This window comes from Dysidea avara, chromosome 13 (assembly GCF_963678975.1).
Source record: "Dysidea avara chromosome 13, odDysAvar1.4, whole genome shotgun sequence".
In the NCBI taxonomy this organism is placed as follows: domain Eukaryota; kingdom Metazoa; phylum Porifera; class Demospongiae; order Dictyoceratida; family Dysideidae; genus Dysidea; species Dysidea avara.
In genome coordinates, this window is record NC_089284.1 from 14,216,817 (window position 1) to 14,230,940 (window position 14,124).

Consider the following 14,124-nt stretch of genomic DNA (forward strand, 5'->3'; position numbering starts at 1 on the left):
CATCTTTTTCTTCTACAATGACTATTGAAAAAGGTACCAATTTGCTAGCCAATTAGAGGGAATTGCAGTCAGACTCCATGTAAAGGATCAACGTTATATAGATTTTTGTAAATTATAGTTAGTTGCCAGTATTAACATTCATTTCTTGGCCCCACCAGATATTAGCACCTTTAGTTGCTTAGTTTCTTGGACACATTTTTTGTACAGTTAACTGTTGTATGCATTGTTGCATCATACGTAAATCCATCATTCTGGCTTTTCTAGGCATAACATCAGGAGGTAGCGAATTCTATAACCGGATGGTTGAAGGTAGGTAGGAATGGAGGTATGCATCAATTCTGGTAGGGACTTGCCTGTATCTCAAGTTGTGACCATGCATGTGTGCTGGATGTATTAGGATGTAAATAATTTTGAAAGTATAGACTAACATGACCAGTTAGCATCTTGTAAAACATTGGTAAGTTTTACAAGATTATGTTTTACAAGATGCCAACCTTCAAAACTATTTACATCCTAATACATCCAGTACATGTAGTCACAACTTAAGATGAGGCAAGTTCCTATACCAGAATTGATGCATACCTTCATTCCTACCTACCCTCCACCATCTGGCTATGGAATTCACTACCTCCTGATGTTGTATATACACTCACAATCTTTAACTGTACATTACATTCAATAATTGAGGTTTGTACATTACCCCCAAATTAAATTAAATTAAACATGTGGCACATAATTCATCGATAAGACTGTCCCATGGGGATACACTCTAAAACAACATAAAAACTAAATGGTCTTTATAAAGAGGTGGTCTTATAAAGAGGTGGTCTTTACAAAGAGGTGACCACTAAGTGAAATTATCTAATTACCGTTCCATTCCACCATTCCGCGGTCCATTCCACCATTCCATTCCTCCGAATCCAGACGCCCGATTTTGTAGTGGGTCACGGGTCAAGCAGTAGCTTTGTATAACAAATGAGTTAAATTTTAAGAACTTCTGCAGTCATTCTATCCATATTATTATTAAAGATAATAAAGAATCAGCTCAACTATAGCAGTGGCGGATCCAAAGGGGGCACGCCCCCCCCCCCCCCCCCCCCCCCCCATCCCTTTCAATAAAAATTGCATACGAGATTGAGATACTCCAATAGAGCAGTCACTCTAATAAAGCAGTCACAGTGTTCATGAGGCAGTGTAGCTTAACTACGAAGCTATGAATAAGGATCTGAATAAGGATCTTTATATACTTTATAGTAAATACATTTGGTAGCTAAAGGGCAGACCTCTTTTTTTTTTGGTGTTCAACTTTTCAGCTAAGTGCACCCCCCTTTCCCAGACTCTGGATCCGCCCCTGTATAGCTAGTCTATTTAGCTACAATGCTGGTAGCTATATAGAACTCTGTCTATGACTACGAATACGGTATGGTCCGCATGCACATTTATAACGCCGCGACACATGCATGATCAGTTATACGTAATTTATACTGAGTGCGCTATAATATGCGAGATAATAATGCCAATTGCAAGTTGTAAGAATATTCTGGTCCGTGTTTTAAGTCATGTTTGAGTTCTTCGTTTATTCTGCAGTGATAGGTCTTGTTGTATTTGCTGTCCTGTATCACATAATATCATCCAGACCTAAAAGTGCTCTGGTAAGTACCAAGTTGCTCATACGTAGTATAGCGGCTATAGCTACGTAGCCATAGTTTGTTATTAGCTATATAACTAGCTACAAGGTGTTCAGTTGCACATTTGGATACAACCCTATATACGCCTGTTGCAGGCTCATGCAGTACAATCTAGCTATTATATATAGTGATAATAGCTAAACCATTAGTATAGCTATACAGCATTGTCATGTCACGGTATGGTCTGTTTAGCTACTCTGTGTGGCTATAGGCATGCAGGGGTTAAAGGTGTATAGTTATCAATATCAATATTGCAGGAAAACCAAAAACTGAACAACAATGATAGGAACTGTAAGGTGATTCCAGGATGGGATCAGAATCCAGCAGATTCACAGTAAGTTGGTTAGATACAAAGAAAGATTTGTATATGCAGCCATTTTGGTGCACCTTTGTTCACACATATCAGATATCTCTATTATCTGTCTATGATTAACTAACTCCACGCAGCATGTCTATATAGGGTACTATATTGTGTAGCTTAAGTCTTCCTTATAATTAAGTCATGTAATCAAATCAGACGCATATTAGCTAATTCTCTTGACTATATTTGTACTCAAGCTAACGAAACTACAAATCAGTCAAGGGCTTTAGTGTAATGTAAACTTGATTTTAATTTTGGTAAGAAGACTACTTTTGACGGTGTCTTTCATGTTAAATGATTCATTACCACCATCCCACTGGTACATAGGACATTATTACTAAGAACTGCAAAAACAATTGAGTTTGTTATATGTACTAAGTTGATAGCTACACTTTATAACTTTGGTCATGAAATACATAGGTAAAAGTATATACATGCAAGTTTTCTCCTCCATACATACATGTTAGGGCTGAAACAAATACTAATACTCGACAAGTACTCGGTAAGGATTTGTTACTTGGATAGTAAAATTGGTACTCGAGTACTCGTTAAGATCATGTGACCTCACTCATATGATGTATTTGTCACCAGGGAGTGACACATTGAAGGTTGCAGAGTTTGATTGGCATAATTTTTTTTGTCAGGGACACTAACATCAGTACTTTAATACATACAGTGTGTGTATCATTGCTGTTACTTGAAAAGCTGAAAACTTGGTACAAAACATATCAAATGGGTATGACTACATGTAACTAGTATTCGTGAGTACTCGATCATTAACTCTAGAGAGTACTCGAATACTAAAAAACCATGATCGTTTCAGCCCTAATACATATAAAGTGCTTTTACAGATAGACTCTATAAGAGTATGCAGAGGTATGTAGATCAACCTTTCCAAGTATCTGCATACTATAATATAGTATATCAATTAAGATCCTATACATGTACATCTAAACATTATGGGGAATAATACATTCTACATAATAATTATGATTTAAGCAAACAAGTGGCTATCAAGATAAGTTATGTGATTTGATAAGTAGTTAATATCATACTCGCTGCATATACGCATGCTGTGCATTAGCGTTGCCATGTACACAATATTTCACTATGTACTAAACACGCGTCAACACTAATTGGCGCTACATTGTTAACATAAATTCTAGCCAATGAAATTGCAATTACAACCTTTTCATTGCTACCAGTGAAATACGGGATAAATTTCACTGCTACTATTGAGACTTTTGTATGGGCAGTGAAACAGGTATGGTATTATTATATATATACAATTCATATTACATGAAAATGTGCTAGATTTAGCATGCTATAATAATCAGAGTATGTATATATACTGAACATACACACCTACTCCCCATCCTGTACATAATAGTACAGAGGTAAAAGCGTTATATATTTTTGTCAGCTCCATGATTGTTTTATAGGATGGGTGATTTAGTTGAAATACACAAATATGGTAGTATACATGAATATCTACTTCACCTACATAAAAATGGTCACCAACCGGTTGTTGCATTCTGGTGGGGTCAGCAAAGAGTTGTGAGTATTTGCAGTCCTGAAACTTTTAAGGATACTGCTAAGTTAACCAAAAGACCAAGTAAGTACAGTTCAGTGTCGTCATGCATATAAATAATTTGTATATAGGATTATAACAGAATTACATTTTATAACTAGCTATGGCTCTTTAAAGAGGATAGCGAGGTTTGAAATATATTAATTATAATGTGTTCAAAACTATTTAGTTAGTCCATTTAGTCAGGGGAGGATCTAGGGAGATTTCTGAGGCTTCCAGAAACTGGTCAAGTATATAATTCACATTGATTTGCAAAGCTATTATTAAATATTCAGATCAAAATACTTTTAATAGAGCAGTCAACTACTCTAATGCAACAGTCAAGTATTTAGTTTCAAGTGTCACATACGTAGCTATACTTCTTAACTGTTTAGCATGCTCTTGATTCTATATATGCCAGCAGAATTAGCAAGCATAAGCAGCCTATGTCAGTCAATTTTCTAATGTAACATCTTACAAGCTTTATGATGATCTCCCTGGCTATCATGTAAGTGTTAGTCCATTACGTACTATGTCATCTAACCTCTCTTCATCTTTCAGTAGACCAGATTTGATATTGGTTTCTAATGATGCCAACATTTTATTTGAACTGTCAGTTGTTACCAATACTAAACACCATCTGCATGTCAGCTGCTAATAGCAGAAAAGTAGTAGATCGCTATAGCTCATTATTATTGAACCTTCCATGTACTGGCCTGTATACCCAGTTGAGATTGGTTGCTTAGAACACTTTACACCTGTGGCACTGACCAACATATGTTGATCATGCAAGTTACCATCCAGAGCTATTAAGCCAATGTTTGATCAAGCTGCCAGAATTGCAACATCCTGCTCATACAGAATTTTCAATGCTCACTCCTCAGAACTGTGGGATCTGACAGATCTGTTACACTAATAATTGATGTATGTGTGTGTGTTTTGTTTATGTGTGTGTGTGTGTGTGTGTGTGTGTGTGTGTGTGTGTGTGTGTGTGTGTGTGTGTGTGTGTGTGTGTGTTTGCCTTGCCAGGGCTCCAGCTGCTTTAAAGTTTCTTGGTACCCCTGCGTCTAGACCCTTTATTTCCTGTACATTTGTCTAAAACCATAAGACGTATAAATCAATCATTTATGTATGGTAATGTCAGCTTTAAAGATTTCTGGAGAATATAATAGTTTCAGGGGGAGCATGCCCCAGATCCCTCTAGATTTACTAAGTGCACATGCAACAGATAATTATGGAAACCATGTAGTCACCAAAATCAGGGGCGTCGCCAGGATTTTTTGAAGGGGGGTTCCAGCAGCAGCATTGAGTTACCAGAAGCAGGGGTCTGGGGGCACAGCCCCCAGTTGCTGAGAGACTTTCAATATTTTTATGAATCAAAACTCAGCAAATTACTATATTTTATGTGAAAAGTACATTAATCATGATACATATAAGTGCCCCGCGATGAAGGTAGTACTACATAAAGCCACCTAGTGGAAACAGACAGCATAACACATATAATTATAGAGACACATAGTAATCTGTAAAATAATGATAGTTATCTCACTGTGGTATAAGAGCCATGAATCCACTGATACAAATGGAATGACTTACAATCAAAACAATATAACTATACAAATATGCATAGCATGAATTCATTTTGCATAACACAAGTGATAAATTACTGGAGCTCTATATCTTTAAACACTGCGCACCAAAGCTATAGCAGTATAAGGTCATGCTAAGTTTTGCATTTAATGTTAGAATGTCTGAAAAACTTCATATGGACATGGATATATTTACATGCATGTTCTTTTAGAGTATACCTGACTGCTCTATTAGAGTATATACTTGACTGCTCTATTAGAGTATATCGATCTTTTTAGCAAGTTTTGAAGAGGCCTAGGGCTCATGTTACCTCTGTAAATCCTTCCCCGAGAGATGAATGCAATCTTTATCAATTATTGTGCTGTGCTATATTACTCACTCATTTTGTCCTGCCACACTAAGTGGTGTGTTAGGATCCTGCTTGCAGAAGTCTAAATTTTACAAGGGGGGTTCCTGAACCCCTCGGAACCCCCCCCCCCTCCCTACGCCCCTGAAAATTCCTGGAGCCACCCTTGTTTAGCCTAACACTGCAAATATAGTCAGAGAGTTACTTTAAATAGTTAGCTTCTGTGGTTTTAACTGCTTGCCAGTGAAACTGTGCGCACTGCTGCATCCATAAAACAAGGTTTGTATACATTTAATTTTTTCTGACTTGACTGCTCAGTAAGCCATTGGCCCAAAATTTTCATACAATTTTTCCATAACACTGTAAAATACTAGGTAAAAATTTGAAACTAATGACATACTCTTACTTTGAGCTATGATGCTTCAAAGTCATAAAAGTGGATGTGTATAGAAGCCTTGTTTTGTCAAATTTGGTCATGCACATATTCATAGCAGACATAATAAGTGTGTAGCTAAAGTACAATAATTATTATTGCTATTCTTCAGTAACTATATTCATTATTATTATAATGTGTACTGTGCAGGAATCATGTATGATTATAATGCACAGGTGTAATTATATAAGTCTCTAAATCATTACAAAACTCGAGCGTTAGTTATGTTCTGAGGTAGTTGGTTCCATAGTTTAATCACTGAAGGGTAAAAGAGAATTGTGAAACTGCCACTACTGTCAGTACTACCACTATGTACTTGTTGTAATACTATTATCATTAATAGAAGAACTGATGTCACTGTTTGAACCTGTTGTGGGACCGCAGAGTATAAACTATGCTAATGGAGAAGAATGGGAAGACAGAAGAAAATGGTTGTATGAGTCACTAAAAGGAACATCTCTTGAAAGTTATATACCTAAGTTTGTAAAAGTACGTAAGCATGTTCAAAAATACATGAGAAATGTTGTAGTATGATTATGTAATGTTGATTGTAAAGTTGTATGGTTTATAAAGCTATGCATATAGCCATAGAAGTTTTCTACATGTGTCTGAATCTAGATTGCCAATGAAACTGCAAACACATGGTCCCAACTTGGTGGTGATAACATTGTGGATATAAAGGAGGAATTTCTAACTATGACACTTAAAGCCATTACTAGGACATGCTATGGTAGTGTGTACAATGATGATGAGGAGGTCCGCAAAACGTCTAACATATACCAGAAGGTATTGGAACATAGTTGCACACATGTGACCAGATAAAATAACTGGTTTGGTTTAAGGCCATTGTAAGTAAACATTCTGCTTTACACATACACACAACACTATGTAGCTAAGTGAAAGATACATCATGAAATATCTTAGCAAGATTATTTACAGTGTTGCTGTATAAAACATATAACCTCTTATTTCAATATTAATGGTTCTCCATTTAACACTTCTGATTTAGCAGTCAACTTACACTAAAGGTATCCAAATCAGATGTACTTATCATGTACAACTTTCGTATGATAAATTGCTGCATACATGCTTTTTTTTTCAAAATGCCATGGTGATATAAAACAATTTTGAAGTAAAGCTATATCTACCTGTCTACTCTCTTTTATGTATACATGTACATATGTGACCGGATTTGCAAAAAAGGGTCTTCCACACACATCCAATTTTATGAACGTGGAAGACCATAACTTAGTGTTCAAATAACATATAAACCTGAAATTTTTTCCATCCATTAAGCTATGTTGGTACTCACTGCTGACTGAATTTCAAGTCAATAGCATTTTCCAATCTAAAGTTATGGATTGTCAAAGTTGATAAATTGGATGTGTGTGGAAGACCCATTTTCGCAAATCCGGTCACATATAAAGAAACTTGCATTAGTTATGCATAGGCTTGTATATGTACTTTATGTGCAGATATGGAGTGAGATGGAACAAAATGTGTGTGTTGGTCTCCCTACACCAGGCAGTGATAGGGACAAAATGTTCAAAGGTTACTCACAACAACTGAGGGATGTTATCCAGGAGGTAGTTGAAAAAAGACGAAGTGGAGAAGAACAAGAAAGTGTTCCATTTATGGATTCTTTACTTCAATCTGGTGTCCCAGATGAACAGGTCAGAAATAGAAATAATGATAATAATCAAATTGACAAGTGTACAGAGAAGCATTATAAATGCATGACCATATATGTGACTGGATTTTAGAAAATCAGTCTTAATGTCACACATGAAATACAAAGAAATCCACACTTTTATGTGTCACCACTGAAGTAGTTAAAATAATAATTTCGCAGAATTTGTTGTTGTTGTTGACTTGTGATTTTAGTTGCTGTGAAGCTGAATGGAAGTTTGGAATACCTCATTTTGATTTTAAAATATTTGAGTTGTAAAATGTGACTGACTTTCCCAAACCTGGTCACATAATACTTAGATCCTTTTTGTGGTGAATTTGATGGATTTTGGAGGTGTCTAAGTTACTTAGACCCTTTTCATGTTTACTTACTAGTTAGACCCTTTCATGTTTATTACGCGCACCTACACTGGTAGTGTTGGCAACGCATCGCCACCTGATAATTAATTTTAAACCCGTAACTGTTGTTACGGGTAGAGTATTGGCTTGTTTCTACTAATGAACACTACACTTCTCTGTTACAAGCAGCTGTCAACAATGTTAAGGTACAACAACTACATAAAGAGTCTAAATAACTTAGACTTCAGATCACAGGGGTCTAAGTAATTTAGTAACCCGATCTCCCTGTGTTGTGGCGCCTGAGCGAAGCGAAGGCGCTACTACAGGGCCTGAGGGCCTAAGCTTTGTTTTTTCAGAACCACTAATAATAATGATAATAAATAAATAAATAAACTTCAACTTCTTATTAGCTAAGGGTTTTATACGCATATTCATCCTAAATTTAAATGTATACAAGATAAAGGAATTACTATCCTGAAACCCATGAGAAGTCTTACAGCTTGTAAACTCAGAGGGTCAGAATCTTAATTGTACATCCAGCAAAGTTTTAAAAGAATGTGTTAGTGGCCATAACAATGTCAGATGGTAAAGAATTCAATCATTTATTACTCTTGCAGCAAAACTATATTTCTTCATATTTGTTTTCACATGAGGTTTCAGTAACTTCAGTCCATTCAATCTTGTACAGCAGGTGTTGTATTGAAAGTAACTCATCAATTGGTACATCCACAAGTCTGTGCAATATCATAATCATATCCATCCTCAACCTTCTATGATACAGTGGGGGCAGGTTTAAATATTTCAGTCTGTCAGAATAAGTCAGGTGTGCAAGATTAGGTAACAATCTAGTAACTTTTCTTTGAACAGCTTCCAGTGCTCTGATATCTTTAAGATGAGGTTACCAAACAACACATGCATAGTCTAAATCAGGTCTCACAAGAGATGTGTACAACAAATGTAAGTGTGTAAAGTGAGCGTACAATAAATAATTCCAACATTTCAGACACTTTATGAATTTTATTATTGATATGATGGGAAAATTTTAAATCGGTTGTAAATGTAAAGAGAAAGTTCTGGACTCTAGCTGCTGTGGCACTTTAGTGCATGCCTAGACTGCATGCTGCTATAGAAGGTCAAGTCACCACTGGGACTGGGATATTTTATACATTCAACAGCTCTTATTGATGTGATATGAGTGCATGCATGTATACGTAGCTGAATCAAAATACCCTTGTGCTTTATTTTTCACTTCAACACTCAGTTGTCCATTGCACTAGTCCAAATTCTTGCTCATTTTTTGTGTCAACTTTCAATTGTCCAAAAATGGCAATGATAACATACTTAAATGGATTACAAACCATTTGAAAGTGATGCATTTGAGACTAGACTAATTGCAATGGTTTTAAAACTGCATTCAGTGTATAGTCATGTTCTGCTTCACATGCTACAGTTTATTGTAGATTGTATCTGACGGGATCACATTTATGTTGGGAGGTCTTCATAGTTCAGCATACCTACTGTACTGGACAATACATTACCTAATGCTTAATGAAGATATCTACCACAAGTTGGTAGAGGAGATGAAAATGCAAGTAGGAGCTGATCGAAGAGATAAACTGAAACAGTATGTCTATGATCAAAACACGTAAGTACAAGGAGTATATAGCTTTGTTGCTAAGATGTTGTACCTAATATAGTTAACAAACAAACTGTTTACTCTGACAGTATATAATTAATACAGTGACAATAGGAAGATAGTGATTGAATTTAACAAAGCATGCATAAAATCTCTGACTATAATTGTTGACAGCAATGCTATTAAAACCTTGCAATTATAGTTAGTTGTATTAAAATTGATTCTTGACTGCTCCAGCTCTTTAAGTTACCAGTTATTTTTACTTTCATGAGGTCTTTCTCTAAAACTGAGTTGCTTTTACATTGGGTTACAGGTACTTGTAGTTTCTTGGACCGGACATACCTTTTTTTTTACAGTGAAAGTGGATAGCACTATACAGTACCAGGGATGGTGGAGCAGGCCAAGAAGTGCATGGTCTAATTTTCAAAATGGAAGTTACATAGTGGAAAATTTGGAGCATATAACCAAGACCCTGTTGATACAACAGAAATATGGGGGACTGGAACATGCCCTGGGAAAGTTTTCTAATTTTTGAAGCTCTGATACTATTTGTAATGTAAGTAGGGCCTAAAAAAGTGGGTGGCATGTCTACCGCCTATGCACATATGTACAGCACCATAATTATTTATTATTGATAGGAGTAACAAATACAATGTAGTAAACTTTGAGTAGAACCTATATGGCTATTGATGTGGTGGAAACTGGATGTAACACTTTTACCTAAAATTCATTTACCTCTGTTTCAGGTTATTACATCAAATTCTAAATGAGATTCTCCGTCTGACAGCACTGGTTACCTATGGAGCACGTTATTCTGATGATGACATTGTAGCTGGAGGTTACAACATACCTGCTGGTACAGCAATTGTGATTGCTTTAGGGGTGTCCTTGAAGAATAAAACTGTCTGGAAACACACTGAGAGGTGAGGATTTAATTAATGTTGCTTGATAAAAGTCAAGCACAACATCTAACTGTAATGAATATTGATAATTGATGCATACATTTATTTGAGTGTAATTAATGTAATTGTATCAGATCTTTATGTACATTAAGAAATCATGCACTGTATCTGAATATATATAATTCATTTTAATGGCATCCACTACATATGTATGTAAATGTGCAAACCTTTAATGATACTTCAATCCAGCGAGCAACTACAATGATACATGTATAGATCAGGTTTTCAGCTTTTCAACACGTGTTTCATTGTCAAAAAATATCGCAGCCTAGTGTTTGGTGACATACTCTCCCTTAGTTTATGTTATAGCTATCACCTGCCTCCTTCTTGATCAACTTGAGATCTTCAATCCCATAGAATATAATATTAACACAGTCATTGTGTCCACAATTTTTGCGTGGGATATTGTAGAGGACAATTCAAACCAGTACACTAAAAATAGCTTTATGATGTAATCAAAGGATACAAGGGCAAGACAATATAGCACAAGGAAAAAAAATTAATTACATCAAAGGTCTGTCTATCCAGTACCAACAGCCAAATTACTTACTTACACTACAAATCAAAGTAAAATAAATTACACATTGTTTACACTCAGGTGGTTAAAATTTGTTACAGGAGGTTTCCTTAGATGGCATGATGAACATAAACATAAATAATGTAATGTGCATGGATTAGTGTCGTCAAAAATTTCAACAAAATGATTCCAGAAATGTTTCTTAAATTTTGATTTAATACTATAGCTGGACTCACAAAATCTATGAATTGTGTGTTAGCCCTAACTATGAATAACTCTAAAGCACTTTACTCATAGGCAACAATCAATCTGAAATTAATGTACTAACATAGTCATACCCTGTGATGCAGAATATTGAGTTTTTTGCATGCATAAAATGCCACATACGTATGTGTATAATCATCAACAATGTTTTTTGTAGGTTTGACCACACTCAGTGTTCCCATTTGCAAGGCAAAAACACCTTTGCCTTCTCTCCATTTGGCTATGGTCCACGCAGATGTCCTGGATATCATTTTGCATACACGGAAGTCAGTGTATTTTTGGCCATCCTACTACAACAGTTTACTATCAAACCAGTTGGGGAAGCTAAAGATGTGGGAAGAATTCATGGTTTAGTCACTACTCCTAAAGAAGCTTTGAAATTTCAAGTTCACCTGATGAATCAATAGCCAAAACAGTAACAATATCACATAGCGTTTTAACATCGCATGCACTTATTTTAACATGAAAACTGTAGACAAGCATGCATATGTACACACACATTCTAATAAACACAAATTGCAAATTGTGGTGAGACTTCAGTGGTAGTAAACTTACAGGGCTACAAATTAATAAAGTGGCTTCAAAAGTAATGCATGATCACAAAAATAATTGAAACCTACTGGTACCTGACATGTTTGTTTCATGAGGTGGTGTGGCTGCTAACAGTACTATGTAATGTTATACAACTACATAGCATAATTCACTTTATTTTCATGCAAAAAAATTTTTGTGATAAAAATTTTGTGTAAAAATATGATTTAGCTCTATTAGAGTAGTTTGATCTTATGTCCTAGCTGTTTAACACCAGGAACAATGCTTGGTTATGTAATTTCATGTCATAGGATTATGATGCATGACTGACCTCCTGTGATTGCAAATATTATATGCTTCTGTACCAAGTTTCATTAGCTTGAGGACCTCCAACAGTTTTCTAATCATCAAGTAATTCATGTGCAAACTGCTTTATTGACATCAACACAGAGAATCCTTTATAGCTTCTAAAATCACAATACTCTTTTATCCCAGAATGGCATGTGTTCTGGTTAGCCTACATATTTCAAGAAACTACTGTATCAGTTTCATTGTTTGGTTGTCCCTACACCTAGTATTGCCTCCACTGTAGATTTATAGGTGATTTCTAAAATGTTGGTCCTCAATACTGACAGTGAGCACCCAGTAGGAAAGTGATAGAAAATGACAGATTTCTATTTGTACAGGTACACCAGAGAGACCATAAATTTAATAAATTCATTGTCAAACACCTCAACCAAATAAATATACAAACATAGAGTGGAGCAGCCAGCCAGAAGGTGAAGTGGGGGCAGACACCCGCAAAATGCTCAAAGTCATTGTCAAAATAATTGCATAAAGGCTTATGACCCAAACATGGGCAAGCCAAGATACGGTGTTACATTATGCCAATAATAAACCATAAGTACTATGTAGCTACTTTATTATGAATAATCTATGTCATCATTGCAGGTAATACTCATTGAGCCTTTCCATTTCACATGCCCTCAACTGTATTCCAACACATCTGTCTACAATCAAGTAGAACTGTATAATTGTAGTACAATTACCGATGTATGAAGCAGTAGCTACTTACATTAATAGACACATCCTCTGGTGCACTCCTGGTCACACTGATTTCATCCATACTTCAGCCTTAGCTCTATCCCCTATTCTCCTCTAGTAAGCCAGAGCTTGCTTCCTTCAGTTTTATAGCATTGCATGGTGAAACTGTTAAAGTACAATAAATAGATGTAGATAATTGCCTGGTTCCTTTGGTGCCACAAGCACACCCAGCATACTTCCACTAAGAATGACTAAACTAAGCATGGCTCTTACATTAAACTCTCAACATCGACACTTTGTCACCTCATAGTGCTGTCTTCAGTATCATTGAATAACAGTTTCAGATGGTCACTGGTCTCAGACAAAAATTTGAAAATGTACTATCACGTGAGTAAGCGTAATGATTAGCGTGCATGACTAAAGTTAGATAATTATTACTATTATGCACTAGATAGCTACATGGTGAGTTTGTGATGGAAAGACAAACAATGATTGAATTGGTGATGGACAGTTGCTGATGTAGGGCTATGCCACTGCAAACACACCACATTCATACCAATCCAAACCAGTACCATGCATACAGTACAAATTTTACTCACTTCATAAGTGATCTCACTGTACATGTCTCAGTACACAAAACACTTATGTTCTGTTGTGCTAGACCAGCTGTTAACTGACTCTTTAACAACTGTCTTCCAGTCCTGCTCCATGAATACAGGAATATTTCACAAGGCTATTCACTACCCTTGTACTTAGCATGTCCTGGAGTCTCTGATGTATTAAAACTGAGTAGCTATACAAACAGCCCTATCAGTGGTCAGCCTTCTTGACTAGCAACGTTCTAATTTGTCTACTTTGTAACTCTTGATGTAACCATTTATTAACATGTTTGGTTGCTGGGGCCCACCCCTGGGAATAGTGGCAACTGCCACCATTTATAGAGGATTAAATTACACATATGTGTTCATATATATAATACATTTATTTACCTAGCTATCCACCCTTCCACCGCACCAAGCTCTCTACATTGTCTACTCTTTTTCCTAATGCTAATCACATAACATTTTCCCACATAACATTTTCCCACAAAGCCAGTAGTGTACGTGACAATACACAAGTTCAACAATCATGCAACAAGAACACAATGACGCCAT

General features: G+C 36.0%; 1 protein-coding gene across 1 annotated transcript; it reads left to right on the forward strand.

The window, feature by feature from the left end:
• Positions 1 to 1,519: 1,519 nt before the first annotated feature.
• Positions 1,520 to 11,922, forward strand: LOC136243322 (cytochrome P450 20A1-like). The gene is made up of 10 exons (XM_066034850.1): positions 1,520 to 1,529; positions 1,588 to 1,652; positions 1,946 to 2,022; positions 3,492 to 3,664; positions 6,332 to 6,477; positions 6,607 to 6,774; positions 7,464 to 7,661; positions 9,477 to 9,661; positions 10,399 to 10,575; positions 11,553 to 11,922. Exons 4-10 carry the CDS (start codon positions 3,493 to 3,495, stop codon positions 11,800 to 11,802), a joined length of 1,296 nt encoding a protein of 431 aa, XP_065890922.1. The 5' UTR covers positions 1,520 to 1,529; positions 1,588 to 1,652; positions 1,946 to 2,022; position 3,492; the 3' UTR covers positions 11,803 to 11,922.
• The last annotated feature ends 2,202 nt before the right edge of the window (positions 11,923 to 14,124 follow it).